General features: G+C 53.4%; 5 protein-coding genes across 5 annotated transcripts; 2 read left to right on the top strand and 3 right to left on the bottom strand.

The window, feature by feature from the left end:
* Window positions 1-196: 196 nt before the first annotated feature.
* RHO25_007312 (uncharacterized protein) lies at window positions 197-1,270 on the top strand (the record flags this gene model as incomplete). The annotated part of the gene is made up of 5 exons (XM_023599505.2): window positions 197-559; window positions 630-785; window positions 856-1,019; window positions 1,073-1,166; window positions 1,220-1,270. The coding sequence occupies 5 exons, from the start codon at window positions 197-199 to the stop codon at window positions 1,268-1,270; spliced, it is 828 nt and encodes a 275-aa protein (XP_023448632.2).
* Window positions 1,271-3,317: 2,047 nt separating this feature from the next.
* On the bottom strand, window positions 3,318-4,655 carry RHO25_007311 (uncharacterized protein; the record flags this gene model as incomplete). Its single annotated transcript, XM_023599504.2, has 1 exon — window positions 3,318-4,655. A coding segment is annotated over one exon (1,338 nt), but the record flags the coding sequence as incomplete, so codon positions are not given.
* Window positions 4,656-12,092: 7,437 nt separating this feature from the next.
* RHO25_007310 (uncharacterized protein) lies at window positions 12,093-14,015 on the top strand (the record flags this gene model as incomplete). The annotated part of the gene is made up of 1 exon (XM_023599502.1): window positions 12,093-14,015. One exon carries the CDS (start codon window positions 12,093-12,095, stop codon window positions 14,013-14,015), a length of 1,923 nt encoding a protein of 640 aa, XP_023448629.1.
* Window positions 14,016-15,238: 1,223 nt separating this feature from the next.
* RHO25_007309 (uncharacterized protein) lies at window positions 15,239-15,512 on the bottom strand (the record flags this gene model as incomplete). Its single annotated transcript, XM_065602928.1, has 2 exons — window positions 15,239-15,362; window positions 15,391-15,512. The coding sequence occupies 2 exons, from the start codon at window positions 15,510-15,512 to the stop codon at window positions 15,239-15,241; spliced, it is 246 nt and encodes an 81-aa protein (XP_065459000.1).
* A 2,084-nt stretch (window positions 15,513-17,596) lies between these two features.
* Window positions 17,597-18,418, bottom strand: RHO25_007308 (uncharacterized protein; the record flags this gene model as incomplete). Its single annotated transcript, XM_023599501.2, has 2 exons — window positions 17,597-17,964; window positions 18,025-18,418. The coding sequence occupies 2 exons, from the start codon at window positions 18,416-18,418 to the stop codon at window positions 17,597-17,599; spliced, it is 762 nt and encodes a 253-aa protein (XP_023448628.1).
* Window positions 18,419-19,721: the final 1,303 nt, after the last annotated feature.

The following is a 19,721-nucleotide window of genomic DNA, read 5'->3' as shown; positions in this document are numbered from 1 at the left end:
CGGGCGTAACATCACCAGTCCTCCAGCGCGGCAATGTTGGCCACCCTCCACTGAGGTTCGAAGCTTCAGATATGCTTAAGATTCTTGCTCGGCTGAGTGGAGCCGGCAATGCTGCCCCTGGAGTGTTTTGTTGCTTGTGAGCCCAAGAAAGCTGAGAGGCCCTCTGCGCAGCATCGCCCTGTCCGGAGCAGCGATCATGGCCAGAGAGCTATACGAGGACGGAAGACGAGGCAAGGCAACCGACAACATCGAGAGCGAAGCGAAAACATCTGCTGGTGATATAAGTATGAGCGTTCAGCCCGCTGATTGCCCAACATCATCAACCACATCGACAGTCCGACCAAGACACTTCTTGAAATCTTTCTTGCCACACACTAATTCGAATTCGCTCCCACGCTTTCTCACGTTCACTTTCCCTTCCACCATGAAGTTCTCTCAAACCTGCATCGTGAGCATCCTCGCTCTCGCCAACACGGCCGTTTCCCTCCCTACAGCAGAAAAGATGGACCTCATCGCTCGCGATCCAATGGCTGTAGTCGAGCGATCAGCTGAAGCTGAAGTGAGTTAACATGCACACGACTTGCTGCAAAGACATTCACGAAAGATCAAGCTAATCGATGAAACAACAGCCCGCCCTCCAAAAACGCATCCTCCCAGCCATCGCCCTCGGAAAAATCCTCCTCGGCCAAGCCCTCGCCGGCGTAGCGAAAGCAGGTGTCGACGCCGCAAAAGCTCATCTTGAAGACGGAATGATACCTGAGAATGATCATGATGATTTTGATTCTGTAAGTCCAGTCACCATGGTACTCCAGTAGCAAAACATTCGCTTGCTGATCATGTCATTATTCAATCCAGGCCCGCGACTACTTCATGCGCAACGCCCCCAAAGACCTCTTCGACAAGAGAGCCGATGGTGTCGTTGGTATCGCTTGTATCAATGGCCCTTATACCCTCAACGACAATGCCAAGTGTGCTGTTGCTTTCAAGTTGGAGTTTAAGTGGGATATGTATAATACTGAGTAAGTTCTCTGAGTCTGAGCTACATCTCGTGGGTGAGCTTTTATATTTGAAGATTCAATGCTGACTGTGAGATTGATAGTTATGATTGTATGGAGATGTATCCTGGCAGCAGTGTTGTGAATCATGGTGATGGAGGGTATATGAATGTAAGTCTTGCTGACCTCTGGAATGATTTTGGACGGTGCTGATTGCTTCGCAGGTTGGCTACTACGGAAGTTGCAAGTTCGAGGGTAAGACTTATACTTGCTAGAAAACAAGACACGATGAGTCGTTTTTGATTAGATGCATTTTCTCGGCGCAATGGAAGGGGGAAATGACAACAAACTGCTTTGGGTGGAGAATAATAATGTACGATAGATGATTGTCATTGTGCAAATATGTACTGGAATGGGAGTTTTCTGCTTTACTCGATCAAATTGCATCTTTCAAACGCGTGCTCACCGCTTCCAATACAATATTTAATCCTCTCTTTTACGCAATACCATGACGAGCTTTCGCACTGGTTGATCGACTGTCAAGACAACCACTCTCGAGGGTTTCCCCAGCCACGAATCTGCGTTCTGCGCGATCTGTATTGCTGCTCCATAAGTTCTACAGATCTCAGCACAAGGGAGCCGCATACTATAAATGCAGTTGAAATCATACATATTGAAGCATATCCTCAAACTTAATCAAGGCAAGTTATTGCCACAACCCCTTCCGCTCAAGAGGCACGGAGCCCTCTTGGCGAGATCAGGAGGTGAAGTCACCAGCTCAACCACACCTGTTGACTCACGCAAAAGCTACAACTTTATGGCAGACGCCAACTAAAGAGTGACGTGCTTCAGAGTTCAAACGCAACAACCCAATTCCATCTTCTTCAATGAACCGGTTCTCCCGGTTTTAAGGCTCGATGTCCTTGACTCAAGGCAAGAACTAGACTTCCGCGAAAATTGATTGCCACGAAGATCAGACGACAAATTTGCCGTCTTGGGAGCCGCACGCCTACTTGGCGATCGAATAAATGATAGTATGGTGACAGCCGTGAAGATGACCAGGCCGGCAGAATCGACGAGATCCCATTTGATCAGAGACAAGCATGCCAAGAGCTGCACTTACGCCATCTACTTGCGTCCTACGCCTCAACCGATGAACTGCAGCATGAGCAGGAGAAAGTAGAACAACCAGAATTATGTCAGCATAAGCAGGCTTGCGCGGCCCCAGATGCAAAATCAGCTTGTATCGAACCTGCCGGCGTTCACAGCCAGCAAGACGATTCAGTGGCTCGCTTCATGGACAACCAGCAAAACGAGGCCTGTGATTGGGCATCAAGGTAGTCTGCCGCTCCAATCGTGAGCCGCACGCTGATCGACCTGTTCAAACTCCGGCAAAACCTCCAAAGGACTTACTCTGCTGTAATGCACAAAGAAAGGCAACGCACGTCCCACATCCGTTTCAGATACCCTATGCTTTCCTCGTCCGCGCCCGAGCATATTCGAAGCTTACGTCTAGATACTTACGCTCGAGTATCCGCAGATCAAGCTCGCGAACCACGGTTCCCATCTGTCGATTCGGGTTCTTCGGTGGCTGACTGTACGGTGCGTGGACAAGGATATCTGTGTGGTTGTCATAAGCGAAAGGAGAGGATTGCCGAGTTCGAGGCTTGCAGCTTTCCACTCTTCGATCCTTTGCCTCTACAGCTTCGGGCCCGGGGAACGCCTCCAAATGTTCACGTGCTCTCGTCACCGGTTGTTTCGATTCGTCTGGATCGCTCACGGCTTCGCTTCGTCTCTCGGCTTTCGACCCGACTTGCCGTGTGATAGCGGTGTTTCGACTTCTGAGGCTCGCTGGCTGGAGTCTGCAGCGATTTGGAGTCTTGAGCTCTGGATTTGTGGCTTGAAAATCTCATCAGCTGAGCATCTGTCTCGGTACAAGCGACAAAACAATGCCATTCTGCAGATTGGCACCAGTGCCGGGTGACTTGTATACTGCAGTCCGTTTGTCATTGGTACTCCCATGCTGGAGGGGAATCTCGTGTGAACTTGGGTATTGTGATAATGATACATATGCCGATAGTTGTTTCTTCTTCACGTCGTAGTTCTCGTCGTTCGCTATTGTACAGATTAGTAATAGGTATTCGGCTCCATGTATGTGACTCCGTATTGCAATCCAAAGATGCGCCAGGCACCTGCGCGGCCAACCGCTTTTGTTCCACCTGTTCCCTTCCCAAACGCCTCGCCGATGATTTTTGTTCCAAGGTCACCATTTATGTTCCCTGCGCCGTGCAGCATCATTTCAATACCAGTGTGGAAGTCCGCTCAGTCCTTATGTAAGACATCGCCCAAGTCCAACTTCCGTCGCTTCCTGCCAGGCGACCGTGATGCGCCTGCGCCTTCTTCGCCTGAAACCTCGCCAGATCGTCCCGTGTCGCCAGCACCGAAGCTCGGAGGGCCAGATGCTGTTGGCTCACTGCCTGTGGTCGGTGGGTGGCTCATGGGTGGTGCTGCACCAGTCAGGATTGGCGGAAGCTGTATCACACCACGTAAGTCTCGCCTGGGAGGCGGCAGCTCTTGCGGTGTTCGTTGTGGCGCGTACGATTGTGTTTCGGGAATGGCTTCTGCAGGTGATGGTCGAGATGGAGGTATCGGAGGGAGGTGACTTGAGGAAGGATAACTCGAGGGCGGTAGAGCGGGTTGCTGCGTTTCTCGCTGATACGGAAGCGGCGGTTGAGGTGGCGGGTAGGAGCGCGTCGGTTGATGCCCCGTCGTCCGAAGCGGGGCCAACAACGGTGCAGTCATCGACTGTTGCAAAAACGGTGCTGCAGGTGCCGATAGTGATGCATAACGCCGGGGTGCGGGGTCGCGATCTCGAGGCTGTTGAGACAGATCGAAGGAAGGCGGCGGATGTGGTGGCAGCAAAGGAGGAGGCGGAGGATCGAGCGCGGGACGAAAGCTGGGCAGCGTGATTGCAATGAAATATGCGTTCGTTTTCGCAAGCCGCACGCGTGCAGGAAAGCTCTGAGTTCTATGCCCTGCTTTTGTCTGAGTCCAAGTATGCACGCGCTCAACAGATCCCTCTGTGTACCGATCCACGTCGACGAGTCTCGCACCGTCCAGAGGATCGTGACCAGCACGTACAATCGGAGGCATGTAGGATGGATCACGTCGCTCACGTTCGATCCTCATCGCTGCTCTGATTGCTTGAAAGCTTTCTCCGTCCAGCGGTCTGGCGATCTCGCTAAGCGCGCGACCAATTGCTTCTGCTTCAGCAATTGACATAATTTGACAGAACGGATCATTGGCCTTCAGGATGATCAAGTCCATGTCAAGGAAGGCAGTGGGCACCTCGTAATCCGGAGGCAGCGGAGGAAACTGATGCTGGAACGCAGCCGCAGTCGCTATTCCTGAGCCCGGGTACTGCAGAGACAAATTCTCGCTTGTCCCAGGGCGATTGCCATCTTCGAATCGTAAAGAACGAAATGATTCGGCGCGCCGAGAGCGTGGAGTGGCTATCGTTCGAAGTCCCGGTTCAAAGCCTGCGTAGTGCATTGGAGTGGGAAGTGCACTGTCTGGCACCATTCGCTCAACTTTGAAATTGCTCTCATCTCGTAGACGTGGTCGTCCTCGCTTTTTGTGCTGAACATCGAAGCAAGTGTCCTGAACCCTACGTTAGCTGTCGCACTTTCATGAGACGTGGAAGCGAAGGCCACACCTGTTTGCCAGTGGACACGCATCTTGTGCATGGCCGATTCACATCACAGCTCAAGTGCGCTCTTTTACAATTGATGCATGCCGACGCAACGTGAGCTTTGGATTTACGCCCACCTCTCTGGCTGGAGGGCGCATCTGTCGACGAGCTTGCGACGCTGGCAAAGGATGCCGGCTGTCCACCGAACGATTGCTGCGAGTGTGTCGTACTGTAGGATGAGAACGGTCGGGGAGGCTGCGTAATGGTTGCAGTTGTATGCGCGTGTTGGAACAGAGCAGATTCCCGGGATGCATATGGAGATTGGCCGTATGCAGGGCTGAGGGCAGCCGCAATGGGCATCGAAGGTGAAGTGGTCGAAGGTGTCTGCGTTGCAGCAGTGATCCGTGGCTCATTGGAAGGTGATGCAGGTTGATCTTGAGGAAGCCTCTGCGGCGAGGGCGGATTGGACATCGGCGGTGAGGGATAACCTATGGCGCTGCGCTGATCCGACTGAGACAGCAGCCGGACTTTGCGTGCAGGACCCTCGGTAGCCAAAGACAACAGTGATGGTCCTGGGGACGGGCTCGAAAGGCAGATCGATCTGCCTTCGTCGCTCATTGCTGTTCTGGCACTAGGTGGAGGTGATGCTAGCGGAAGGAGCCCTTCTGCTCAGATCTTTTCGCCGAGTGGTTGATGAGCCCATTTGGCCCGGAGCCTCGCGCGTGAACAATGGAAATGTCTCGCGGAGCGGGAAGACACCGCAGGATAGAGTTTGGGGATGCAAGAGATGAATGGGTGCGAGCTCAGGTGGGTTCAAAGGTAAGCTGTGTGGTGGTTTTGCGATTTGTCTGGCCGGAGATCCTGTCGGCTTTCCCAATACCAAACGGCCCGCAATAGTTGCGCAGGCGGTCGCAGTCTACACAGTGCGTGTAGTCGTCGACAGTGTATCGCTGTCTGTGCGACAGCCTCATCCGGCGTGAAGTGTCTTGGGCCGATGACACTCGAGTCTGTGACGAGGCGGTAGAAAGAGAACAGTCCGAAACATGGCGGGAGGGGGCTCCATCCATATCCCCACAGTGTTCAGGCGGACGGGAATGGTTGCATAGCCTTTTTTAAGCTTTCTGTAAGCCACCCTGGCAGGAAGGGCCCTCGAGGTTCCAATATGTTCCGAGTCCTGTCGCAAGTGGTCATGATCAAAGCGTTCGTAATCGAGGCTCGGGTGTCACGCGGTGTGGCCGAGCGATGCGAATGACATGGGCATCGCCAGAGACAGGCGGCAAAAGGAAATTCCCCCTCGTCATGCGGTGCGAGATCTGGTGTGGGAGCGCAAGGTTGCGATCAAAGAGTCTATGCTACGGCACGTGCTTTGAGACCTTGACGTTGGGTCATCGGAATCCCTGCGATCCAGGAAAAGTGTTAGTGCTTGGATCTCCGTGCATGCACCATTGTTGGTGAGCTGTGCGTTTAGCGAGACACATCCGCTGAACACATTCATTGGACCTGCGATTCGACTGCAACAATTTGAAAAAACACCTTCCGCAGTGCAGTGTGGCTACTGGTGCAGGCGCGCTGACTGGGCGTCGCTGCTCGTGGATCTGACGATGCGCGCATGCTGAAACGAGCGAAGGTAGAGACTGCAACGTCGTCTGCTCCTCCACCATCCGGACTGCATCGAACCTTGATTGGAAGCAATGCCATGTGCCGACGACCAGCGAGCCGCAGAAGGGCTACTTGGCTCGCAAAGATCAGATGGCGTTCGCAGCCGATGAGGTGACAGGGACTTTCCTGACTCAACCCGTTCACCGTTTGATCCTAATGGGAATATTACCGCGAAGTCGGCTGTGGCAGCGGTTCGCGAGCGAAGCCGTCGCTAGCCATGACATCCCGCGAGCACTCGTACTCAGTCCATCTGTGGTCCAGGTTGGCAGTCCGTACGGGCGTGAAAACCGTCAATGGACCATGAAAGTCGCTGCCCAGTAGCCGTTTGCAAGCTCAGGCATCATCGAGGAACACCCTGCGGCGTTGGAGGGCAGCTGCTGCAGGGTTCCCGCCTTCCAGATGAGTCTAAGGCGTACATGCCACTCCGCTGGACCAGAGCCAAGTATGGAGAGCGCCGACTTTAGCACGCTCCGGCCGGCGTTACCATATGCGTGTTGCGTCAACTCAGATCTCCGAGCGCGCTACGGAGATGGGAGGGACATGGCGCAGCGGGAGAGGAGCCGAAGGCTGACAAGGCCGAAGAGCAGCGCCGGCGATGATGGCGCCGCGGGCAGCTAACGACTCACGCGGAGAGAATTCGAGCAGGCCAACGCGCACTACTGCAATGACAACATGAACGCGCTCTCGCAATGCTGGGTCCGCGGCGATGAATGTCGAGTGGTAGAGGTGAAGTGGTGGATGGCGGCTAGGGCTTGTCCCACGCCGGACCAGGAAGCTAAACTCTATGCGGACAGCGAACGTGATCGGCAACCTTGTTTTCCCATCCGTGCCCGTGCCCTCTCCTGCCACTTCGTTCTCTTGCATCTTTCACACCTCGTCTGGACTGACACGGCGGGATCTACGACGCGTTCGGATGCAGAGATGGCGAATATCGCCAACGGCAAACGGCCCGCTCGCAGATGAGCAGCACCTCGCCAGAGCGGCACACGTCCAGCAGGAAACGAAATGAAGCCGCGATCACAAACGTCGTCGGAAGCGACCACGTAACGAGTGCGGAACTCTACCACAGCAGGGCTGAACAACGATCCCACCACATTTCGGAGAAATCTCCATCGACCTCATCCCAGAAACAATGCTCCGAAGGGCCTTTGCGGGCAATTTCCAACACCTGCGTAGGATTGCCAAATACGAGCCCTCTGTTCCAACAAGGGCAATCGTTTTTGCTGTTGTGGCGCAGCTCAAAAGCGACCCAGTCACCGCCACGACTAGAGCTGCACAACAATATCGCAAGTCCACTGCATTGGGCCACTTTCTCCAAGCAGTCGTCGCTTGCGGTCACTCATATTCCCGGCGAAGCTGTGTGACGTACCAAATGGGCCAGCGTGCAGCGATAATACCAAATTGCCAATCTGCCTATTCCGCATTCAACGTCCTCGCCACGGGACACGCTCTCGCATTTGACTCCAAAACGAGACAACAGACAACCGACAACATCTGCCAACAGACTGTCATCAATGACGAACGCATTTCTCTCCGGCCTGATGAGACGACATGCCTTTCTGCAGGTACAGCTCCAGCCCATGACTCTCAGCAGCTCCTCCCAGGTCCGACTGTTTGATATCCCGGCGCCGAAGCGCTTCGCTACACATCGCTACTGATCAAGTACAACATGATCCCGGATCTTCACACAGGGCTGACAGCAACTGTAGCGACAAGCCCTCCGCCAACAGCCTGCGCGGTTGAAACGGAAACCCAAACCCGATTTGAGTTCACCACGGATACATGTCACTTCGGAACACCTGACACCTGACATTCTTGCTGCATCAAGTGCATTCCACGTGCATTTGAGGCTGGAGTTCGACACCTGTCTCAGCCTCATCGTCCGCAGACGTTCGACGATCTATGATGATCCATCTCAACTGCATCGTGCGTTACCGAACTTTACCTGCCTTCTGTGCTTCATGCACGTGCGAGGTTCAAGTACACATCGTAGCATCATACCGCATGCTGGACCAGACATGACTGCTCGATGCCGAACATCACACTCCGACTGCTCCTTCCACAACAAAATACCAAGCAGTCTCTCTAAGTGAACCACACTCGACACCCTAATTTCAACCTTGCACCTTGCAGAGAACATGCGAACCAATGCGACCGTTGCTTGCAGTTGCTCAAATACTCCATTCACTATCCACTGCCACCAACTGCTAACGCTTTCCCCCTTCACCCACAACCTGTCCAAGCGCAATCAACGCCACCTCCGCCGCATCCTCTTTCGCATTCGTGATGAACTGTCCATCATACCAATATCTCGCATTATACGACCCTTGACCTCCTCCCAGATTCACAACCGCGCTCCAAGCCGTACGCCCTCCTCTCCGATCCGAAGCAATGCTATACACAGGCTTCTCCAGCTTCTGCTCGCGGCAATAACTTTCCAACAAGTCTTGCCATTTCGTTGCCATTTTCGCGTCGCGATCGCGTTTCTGCCGTGATTCTTGGAGTTCTTGCTCTCGCTTGTCGCGTCCGAGTTCTCCTTCGTCGCTCATCGTGGTGATCTGGATGAGAGAGGTTCAAAGGTGAATTTTTGGTTTTGGTGTGTGCTATGCCGCTGTTCTAACAAGAGATTGACTACTCCCAGATTGATCGTAAGTAGGCACTTCAATCTGGAACAGACAGCCGAGCTACGGGGCTTGACTACTGTTATAGCTGTCTCAACGCAAGATCAGGCCATTGCTGGAGGGTCTCTGAAGCTCTTTTGCAGAGAGCTTTCTAGCCTAAACGCCCGCATGAAGCCACTTCGGCGATACGCGATGGGGGCTGGAAGTCTAGGCAACGCACCCTCATCTCCTTGCTGTTGCGTTTGTATTCCAGCCCGAACATTGCACATGTCACTCAAAGGACCATCTGCAATAGATACCGGCAGGTCTCTCCTTCTCTCTTTTCGCCTCCGTCGATCGACGCGTCGACCATCTGTTCAGAGTCCTTCGACTTCCGATGGCACCTCCCGGCCAGGAAGTTCTCTGCATAGTCTCCAGGTTAGCGAATGACATCCTCAGCACGCGAAAAATAGACAGAAGGACCAAGTCATCAATATCAGATCACCAGCTCCCATAGCCAATGACAAAATGCAGAGCCATGTCGAGACAAGTCTTCCTTTTGGGAAGACACGTGACTTCTCTCCTCTGATGCGGACAGCCCTTCGGAAACTCGTGTTTGCATACCTTGCGGTATTGATTACGGCTGCGTGGCACATTGACTTGCCCATATCGAGCGTTTTACTGCCCGTTCCATGGTTTGGAAATGTCTCTTTCTCTATTCACCAGTTCCGCAACTGGCAATGTCGTGTTATCGCTTAGGATGTTGCAAGGTTCATCATGACGAGGATGGGGACGTGGATGGGAGCTGCTTACCTTCTGGATTGTGAAGAGAATGCGAAAACTGTCCTGAAAGATATTGTAAGATGCTTTGAGGCGTATCTGTGAAATGATCATGGTCAGCGAAGAGTATCTGCAGTCTTCCAGAGCGAAAGTGGGAAATGTAGCATAGATTCAGTGCCACCAGCTCCCATAGCCAGTAACAAATGCAGAGTCGTGTCGAGGCAGCCTGGGTAAGACACACGACTTCTCTCCTCTATTGCGGACAGCCCTTCGAAACTCGGTTTTACGTCCTTGTGGTGAGCAGGGACGGCTGACATTTGACGCGCCAGCTACGCTCCGTGTTTCAGAGCACTTTCATGGTTTGGAAAGTCGACATATGTTCGCTAATGCCTCTCGTTGAGCCTCGAGCTCCGCGACGGGCGATGCCGTGATTCGCATAAGGTGGTGCAGCTTCATCATGATGTAGGGGGTGGGACTGGACTGGTGCTTACCTTGTCAACAGATCATCCGTCGAGGAATATGACGGAAGGAGAGACGGCGGCGGCTGCGAGGCTCATCTGCAAAGTCATCTGGTCAGCAAAACCTCTTCTATTCTCTCGACGATCGAACACGAGACAGTTGTCTCCATTCCAGAGCCATTGGCTCCCGTAGCCAGTGACCAATGCAGAGCCACGTCGAGGCAGTCTTGAGACAAGACCCGTGGCTTCCCTCCTCTTTCGCGGACAGCTCTTCGAAACCCGGGTAGCATATGACTACTGGCAGAGCGTAATGTGCGCTGACAGCGGCTTGTTACGAGCGACGACCGACATTGCAGTGTTTGTGATATTCCAATGCCTCTGATTTTCCTTAAGTTCCGCGACGAGCAATGCCTTTTTTCGCGTAGGGTGGTGCGGCTTCATCATGATGGATGGGTGGCAAGGGGCTCTATGGACTGGTGCTTACCGCTCGGTGTGTCGCAGACTGAAGAATGGTCTTGCATATTACTTTCGTACTTGGTGTTCGCCCGGTGACGGGAAGGGATCCGTCGCGGAGCCTAGTATGTAGATAGTCAGCCATCTCTCTTAGCTCTCACGATCCACTTGTCGCCAGTGGAGTTCTCTTGAAATCAGACAATTCAGTCTCGCAGCATCAAGTTACAGAGTCGAGTCGAGGCATGATGTGTGTTCAAATGGAGCATGCTGATCGCATGCCCGGGTTCCCATTCGTACAACACACTCGACTGCTCTCCTCTTGACGGACAGCCCTTCGAAGCCTGTGTTATTATTGCGACAATGTCGAAGAATCGGATCACTCTCATGGTTTGTATTCCTGCCTCTTGAGGTTACAGGCTTCGCGACGAGCAATGTCGTGATGTCGTTCGGGTCGTGCAGTAGTCATCATGTTCTCGTGATGCAATTGAAGAGCGTTGGAGACTTACCCAGAGAGTCTGATGTGTCGCTATAAGGTCAAACATAGGCTGCGGATATCGTGTTGACCCACTGTATTGTGATGTCCCCCTCTTGACCTCCCTCAAGGTGTTTCATACCGCGAAGATAGTGTGAGTCATAAGGCTCAATTTGATGACGCTGACCTTCAGCAACACGAAGGCTGTATCTTCGAAGTGACATGCAAAGGCACGCTGAGGCTCGACGAACTCGCGCAGAGATGAAGGTCGAACTTGTCGTTCGATCGGTGCAAGAGTCGTAGCTCAGGGGAGGACACGGTCGTGGAGAAGAGGGCACATCAGCATGCTCTACTTACCAAGGACCAGCGCGCTAGCTTTTCGTTGTGATGTTCGGTATTGTCGTCAGTGGGAATGTTTGTATGTAGCATCTCTCCATGGTCCCAGAGTGTTGCCAAACGCTCTCCTGAGGCCGTGGACCGACGCATGTGAAATTCAGACGGCCGATTGGCAGCTGAAAAGCCATGCAGCTGGGAAGGTCGAGGTTGCTCTCTCGGGTCTGTACTCGTTGTGCGTATGATCGTCGTGGTCGTCGAGAAAATCTTTGATCGGAAGTTTGCCGTGACGGGATGATGCTGCTGGGCCGCTGGCTGGAGAAAGGATGACCGCAAGACGTTTGCCGCCTACTTAGCTCGTTAGTTGCATTTTCAGCACAAAAAGCCATTGCCTGAAGTCCCTCACTTAGTTCCTGCTCTAGGCAACTCTTCTCTCCTGACTTGCCACCTACCTTCTTCTGCAACTTTGTCCACGCCGACCGCACCGCCAGCAGACCTGCCTCAGTCACGCGCAAGCCGCGCACGCACCTGCCGCTCGCTCACTGTCACCCAGTCTCAAAACCTGCGCCACTTCCCGCCGACTTTGATTCACCTGCCAAGAACAACCAATATCTCACCCACTCGACTCCCTCATCAAGCAGCATCCGCGATATGGTGATTCCAGACCAGGCGCGACCACCTCCAGGAAACTCGTCGGCTTCCAAAACCCTCCTGACCACCATGCCTGCCCTCTCCGGTTTCCCCGAACCTGGCCATCGGGCGCGCGAGCCAAGCGCAGCACCAAATCGCCTCGACCCGCGCCAGTTCGTTCAAGACTTCCGAACTATCCTCGACCAAATCCGCCAATCGAAAAAGGCAAGACTTGATAAGATGTCAACTGATCTTAATGTGGTGTTCGATCAAGGGGGAGTCGCAACCGACCAGGAGATCGTACTGATGGAAACCTTGGAGGACGACATCGAGCTCATCGAGGAGCGCTACAGAAAGTTGGGCAAGGTCGTTGCTGGCGTGCATCCAAAGACTGGCCGACCGACACTGGAGAAGATTTTGGACGGCGAGACTCGTAGCTGGACCAATGATGATCTGAAAGTGTTGGTTGATGACCTGCAAGTCTCTGATGGAACCATTAGTGGCAAGAAGGCGCGGTCAAGCAATGGCAGGCAAGACAAGACGATGCAGGCTTCAGCAAAGGAAAATGCGGAGAGGAGGGTCGAAGTCAAGAAAATGACTGAAGCCGGACCCACCAAGTCCCAACGGCGCATGGAAAAGGGACCAATGTTCGATGTCGATAAGGTTCGAGTCTCTGAGGCCACAAAGCAGAAGGTGTTGGAGGAACACGACGATGAAGCAGATGAGCAGGGCGAAGACAGTGACGAGAGCTCTGGCAAGGCGCCGAGCAATGCAAGCTCGTACGCAGCCAGATTGGCCAAGAAGACCAAAGATGAGATGAAGAAGCGCAACAACTCGCCCGAAGAGATCATCGAGGTTCATCAGACTGAGAAAGTAGCAGCGTCAACAAAGGCTGATCAGAATGAGAATTCAAAGGTCGACGGCAAAGGCGCTTTACAACCAGTGCAGGAGAAGGCGGGCAAGGCGAAGCGCAAATCCGAGCAGACGAAGTCGAAGCGCCTCTTATCCCAGTCCGAGTCTGCAGGCTTACTTCGCGGAGCGCTCTTGCCAGACCCTCGAAAGAAGCAGTTTGCTCCACAGCAAGTCGATGCAAGTCGGACTGCGACTGCTGCCATCTCGAGGCAGTCTTCAAGCGATGATGGCAAATCATCACTCCACAGTCTCTTCTCAGCATCCGAAGACGAAGGCGCTGGTATACCATCCGAGTGGTTGAAGCCTGGTGCCTGGCCAAAGGAGACAGGCGACGATGTTGACATGCAAGACGTTGGAGATGTTGAGGCAGGCGAGCCTCTCCATGACGCCGAGCAGCATCCAAGCCACCCGGGCTCCCCTCGCCGTCGCGCTTCCAATGCCACGTCTCAAGAGAGTGGCAGCTCATCATCCTCTGGCCTCTTCGTCACCTCACACAAGAAGAGAAAATCCCTCACGACGAAGCCGAGCCAGAAGATGGCCAAGGAGTCTTCACCTGCTGCCTCTGGTGTCGCTCCACCTCCACGCCGACCTTCAAGGACCCCGGGAACCAGAGGCAAGAGTGAGTTCATGCGCTCTCTCTTAGAGCGTAATGAAGACTCTTACGCTCTCCCAGACTCCCCGCCACGTGATCGTAGCCCAGCCCCAACTGGTGAGGAAGCGGCTCGTCGGGCTGCCGCTTTCTACACTGCGGAGCCCAAGACGAAGGAGATCATGCTGCTCGCGGCTGACAAACTCTCGGAGCAGAAGCAGAAGAAGCGACCAGCAGATGAGGCGATTGACGGAGCGCTGGGTGCGTTTGGTAGAGGCGAGCAGGGGAAGGCGAAGGTGAGGAAGGGTGGCGAGGAGGTTGGCCGGCCGGGCAGTCGTGGGCCTAGCGAGACGAGGAAGACTCCGGTGGAGATGGGGCCAATGAAGTGGCCGGGACAGGAGGTGAAGAAGGCGAAGGGAAAGGGCAAGGGGCGGAAGCAGTAGAGCGGTTGGGGCTGTGTGTTTGATTTGCTTGTCTGGGGTCTTTCTGTATTGTGTTGTATTGTGTGTTGGTTTCTCTTGAGTAGCAGGTGTGGAGTACAAAAGTTCTTGCTTCGCTTTGGATGCTCTTTCCTTCCTTTCCTCTCTGCCTCTTGACGCCTTCTCGAGCCACCAGATCTCCGGATCTTGCCAGTCTGGAAGCTATACTCCGCAGTGAGAAAGAGCTCGCTGCCTCGTCTTCATGGTGGCTTCTCTGCGGTTATCAATACATCAACGGCACCTCATGTTCAAATGCTGTAGCAACCAGGCACTCAATATATCCAGAGGAACCGCAGCGAAGGATGCTTGTCCCCAGTAACATACGAGATCGAATGCCAGCCAAGCTCCACACCAGCCACGAATCTGCCGTCGAACGATTTCAGAGGCCTTACAATACTGCCATTCTCGTGGTACAGTGCCTTCCATGGTCTCTGCACCACAGCTCGGGATACTACTCAACGACAATATGGCCGAAGCATTACAGCCGTCATCCGCTGACGATGTAATGCAGCGCATCAACACATGGACCGTTGTACCCGTGGGTCTTCTTACTTTCCTCACTTTCGTATATCCCGGATTCAGCACATTTCACGCCCGCGTCCAAGATGTTGCCTCCCATTCCTCATGGAGAAAGAGTACATTGCCTAGATTTCCTGGCCATTTCTCTGCAATCATCGACACATCAGTGGTGCCTGTTGTCCAAGCTCTGCAGCAATCAGACATCCACCACGTCCGGAGAGACCGACACGAAGGAGTTCTTTCTCCAATATCATGCAAAATTGAATGCCACTCGAGCTCCAGACAAGCTGCAAATCTGCTGCCGAACGACGTTCGAGAAGTCGATAGGGGCTCTCTGCACCACGACAACTTCGCCAAGCCACCTAATCTCAAGATTGTGCTACTCGAGCTCATGGTTACGTTCGAGAGAGGATAGCGAAAGAAAAATTGACACATCGACACCCTCATCCATTCTCCACAATCAGATGGACGCCAGAGCCACTCCGTGCAAATACGGTGCAGCATCCGCTCGAATGCTGAGTACGGAGAGAATGAAAACTGAAAACTGGACTTCTCCGGGATTCTTCTCCATCAAATGCTGCTCAAGCTCAAGATGATACGCAATCGGACTGTTCGTCTTCGTCAGAGACGTAGATGAGACGATCAAGTCAAGATGGACAAACCTAACGTCAATCCTCCTCTCCATCACGGCTGCCATTACGCTTGCATTTGGCTCTTGGACTCAGCTCACCGCCTCGAGGCGGCTCCATTTCTGCAATCTCCTTGGTCAAGTCTGTCTTGTTCTGCCTCTTCCTTCTCGATGCTTTCGCTCGGGACTTACGGTTCGCCTTCAATCGCTTCTTTTGGCACGTCTCTCGCAGAAGATGGGACTGGGACGGCTTTGAGGGCTCCACGTGGACATGAATTACATGAGATTTCCATGGGCTTGGGCTCTGAAGACATTTGGGTATCCGGTGAGCCGCCGCATCGAACATATGGAGCGTGTCATTTCCACTCAGCACGATGCATTCGATGAGATAAGCAACAACTTTCCATCTCTCCGACTGCATGCGACTTGGAATGCTGCTCAAGCTCCACATGGTGCACTATCATGATAGCATCATTTTTCTGAGTTCTTAGGGGTACGAAAATGTGAACATGCTTACGGATCCCACCAGATTTCTTCTCTCGATCGTCGCCGCCATTGCCCGTGCATCCGCTCTCGGCAGTTGTGGAGCTGGAGAGCCTGGAGTTGCTCGACGCAATGGTGAACTCTGCTCGCTACGATGTCTCTAGTCTGTTGGTTCGCATTCAATCGCTTTTTGTTGCTTGTGTTTCGCGGAAACTGGGACTGGGACCTGCTTTGACTCTTGGAAACTACGACTGCGAACTCATGTGGTTTTACGTGGCCATATATCACTTCGTTGCTTCTGCGTGGGCCAGGGGGGGTGGGGTGGCTGGTGAAGGTCAGCGTCGAGCGCATGAAGCACGAAATCGTTGGCCAGCACAAGATCTTGAAGAATACCAGCGAACAAACTTTTGGTAAGATAACCTCACTTGCCCCCGCATAAACCAGAGATGTCTGGTCCAGAAGACATTCGGGAAGCCTTGCAAGGCCTCAGGACTCTGGAACGAGAGGTACCCTGGGGGTTTGATGGTACCGCTCATGAGGCAGGCTTTTTGTTGTTGGAGGAGAAATTCGAGAAGTTTTCGATGAGCTCAGGAAACGCTGAAGGCTCTGATGAGAGAAACATCACTCAAGGGAGGTGTCTTATCATGTCAATCTAGTCGCGTCCGTTTCGCTCCGTCCACCTCAATCATTGTATGCAATCGGAGCAGCGGATGAAGCACTCATTCGAGAGAATTCGAATTCAGAGACAAGGAGATAAGTATTGCTTGACTCTGATCTTGGCGCACTCTGCATGCCACCGGTTAGCCAGCTGTCGCAAGATCGTCGCCAAACTCTTCATCGGAGAGCCATGCGCAAAATCTGACGAGCAGGTATGGGAGGAATACACACTCCTGTGCTCTACCGAGCTCCTGTGAGCAGATGCCATATTCCTGTCTCTGTGCATCACAGAGAGCCTTGCGTCTCAGCCTCCGGAGTCTGGTTTGAAAGCACAGACAGAGAAGTCGGGGACTGTTTCAGCGGCGTGGAGTCTCTCGTTCTCTCGAGCTCAAACTTTCTCCTGGTCAGGGAGGTGTTCGAAGGCCCGCAATGATCACGTCTTCGCCGAATATCACCGACTATCGTTGAGCGAGGGTACTCAATGCAAGCTACCCACCATCAACGACAATCAAGGGCTTCCTTGGGAAGAGCTGCTGGCTCTCCAATTCGGACATTCTCCGCAAGGCAGACTTTCCAGGCAAGATGCCTTCCAACTGCTAGGGGTCAAGTCCTTGTGCAATCGAGGCTCCGTTTCCGCTGCTTGTCTTCGTACGCAGCTCGTATCTTGCGCCATATCTTCATGACTGGACCCCCCGTTAGTCTGCAGGGAAGGCATTCCGTAAGATCGCCAGGCACCCCAACATGCTTGTGCAGAGAATAGAGTTCGCCTTCTGTGGCGTAGGGCTCAGATACCACGTATCGATATCAAAAATGGAGAGTAACGCCGGAGTATCTTGACAAAGGCATGCCTGTATTGCAACAGACTAGGTTGAGCCGGACGGTTTTCGTGAACGCAAGTAGGGCCAAGTTGCTGCTTCGGAGAATTGTGAACGATGGATCAATGGATTAGGCACGCATGCGATGACAGCGCCTCGGCAGGGATCTCTTGAAAGCAGGCAGCTGGACCGGACTTGTTCTGATGAGATGTTGCCATTACTTGAGGTGAGGATACCGTCGATGTAACAGGCTGTAGCAGAGCAACGCTGCTTGAAGGGAACTTCTCCAATGGCGAGGACCGCATATCTTGATTCCTGAGAAACAGTCAAGTGTTCAACCCCACCGAGAAGATAGATCGATCAGATCTTGTTGTCCATATCATGATATCATTTCGCGGCATTGCCTTCCTTTTAGACACTCCCAACTCCTTTCCCCAATTGCTTCACATCGTCAATCGACCCAAGTCCAAGGTCCTCGCAGCCATCTGCAACGCCAGCATGAGCCATATACCGATTGCAGCACCCAGCACCATAGCCTGCCATTGTGAAGTTGTACTCTTCGCCCACCATATCAGCTCTTGCAGGAATACATTTTGCCCATTCGTCTTCATTGCTCGCCGTAAACCTGGCAGCCCGTCCAAGCTCTTGGGATTCATCTTCGCCCTGTAATTCGCCATGATTTCCGGAACTGCTGCGCTCTTGATCGCGAAATTGTCCAATGTCTTTCGGTCCACGAATTTCCCTCGAGGTCCCTTTTCTCCGTCGACGTAATGTGAGAGGAGCGGTACTGCGAAGCCGCATGAGGTTTGGACTATGAGAGGAATGTCAGCTGAACCTTATCTGAATCATGACCAGGGGAAAATTCGCCAACCTTTGAACACCTTCAGCACGATGATCGCACGCATGGCAGGGTATTCCTCCTTGCCCATCCTCTTCAACCAGTACTCATACTCTGGATGATCTGTCTCGTACACCTTTCCTGTGCAGAACCATCTCATGATCCGAGGTGAGCTCTCGAAACTGCAAAACATGATCGTTGCTCTGCCATTCTCGTACACATGGCTGATCGTTTCGACTCCGGATCCTGTCGCGTCCATGTACCCTACGAGATTCTCATCGAATATGGTCAGAGTCGCCGAAGGCCGTCCTTTCGGCGAGCAATTGATATGCTTGCCCGTAAGAGGAGCAGAGGCAATGAAGAATAGCGACTGTCGAAGTGCCCATTCTTGGTGGTCCTTCGAGATGTGGTCCCAGAACTTGACCATTGCTGCGGTGTCAGTAAGAAAGAAGTGGAGATCGAAGGCCTACCGCTTGAGGGAGGAATGAGTACATATACATCCCGCACGCCCTTCGCGGGCGTGACTAACACGCGGTATGCGAATCTGGTGGGGACAGTTCGGGTCGCGTAGAAGAGTAGGTTTCGAGTAACGCGAAGGATGCACCATGTCGCATGCGGAGTTGATCTGATAAAACTTATCAGATCCGCTGGCTGGGCGTCAACTTGGCACTGAGTGGCGTCGGCAAAGCCGTTTGTGGTGTAATGCCGATGGGCGGACTGTATCAGCATATGTATGTCTTCGCGTCCTCGCCGGAGTCGAGCGACAATGCTGCACGTCATGCAGCGGGTCTACTGCCTTCGTTGACATGGACTGTCCACGGAGCGACAGAATGTGTCCCTCGTCGACCGATGCTGTCCACGGATCGAGCACCCAGCCAGCCGAGCATGTTGTACTTCCATCGCAGACACGTGTAGTCTGCACTCCACGAAATACAGTAGCGCGGTTGGACAGGCTATTGGCGCGCTGCGGTTCATTTGTGAACGGAAGACGGCGTGCGTTGCCCACAGTTTGCGTCGACTTGCTTGCGCAGCACTCAGATCGGAGCTGAAACAACCGCCTCGCTCGGTGGCTGCCCGTGGAGAAGTAGGACAGCTCGTTCGGCAGAGCCTAGAATCAGTTCCGACAATGGCATCAAGTCTCCAAGATGAGGCTGCGCGAACACTGCAGTCGCAGTCCATAGCACTCTTCGCCATCTCAAGACAGCAAAGTTGCTGTGCTAGATATTGACCGAGAGCCAGATATCACTCACCTCGAGCAGATTTCACCTCTTTATGCAAGCCTTCAGCTCTACCTGGCACCGATTGGAGGCCAAACGCATCGTGAATGGCAGTTTGCGCCAGGTCCACCAGTTTGTCAAGCAGAAAGTCCCCACACTGGGCGATCCCCAGAAGATTGTGCTGTGTTGTTCCTCGTTCTTTCTCCAGGATCACTCCTCCGTACTCCTTGCGTAAACCTGGAAGCTCTTCGATATGCTTCGCTCGGCTCGTTTCCTTATTTTCTGCTCGAATTTGAGCAATTCCGGCGCGGAGTGGTCTGTTCCCCCTGCGGCTGGACACGATGCCTTGAGGATGGACACAGCGAGAGGTCGAGGGAACAATTCGTGATTGCGATGAGCGTCGTTGCAAGTTGTGTTGGCGAAGAGAGATGTGTGGACGGAGAAGGGTCGATGTGTTCCTGCACGGCAGCACTTGCCTTTCAAAAAGCTCCTTCTCGCCCAACCCTCATAGTC

The sequence above is a fragment of the Cercospora beticola genome, chromosome 5 (assembly GCF_033473495.1).
Source record: "Cercospora beticola chromosome 5, complete sequence".
Classification (NCBI taxonomy): Eukaryota; Fungi; Ascomycota; class Dothideomycetes; order Mycosphaerellales; family Mycosphaerellaceae; genus Cercospora; species Cercospora beticola.
Note: the sequence above shows the minus strand (reverse complement) of the source record. Positions and strands in the feature narration are given on the sequence as shown.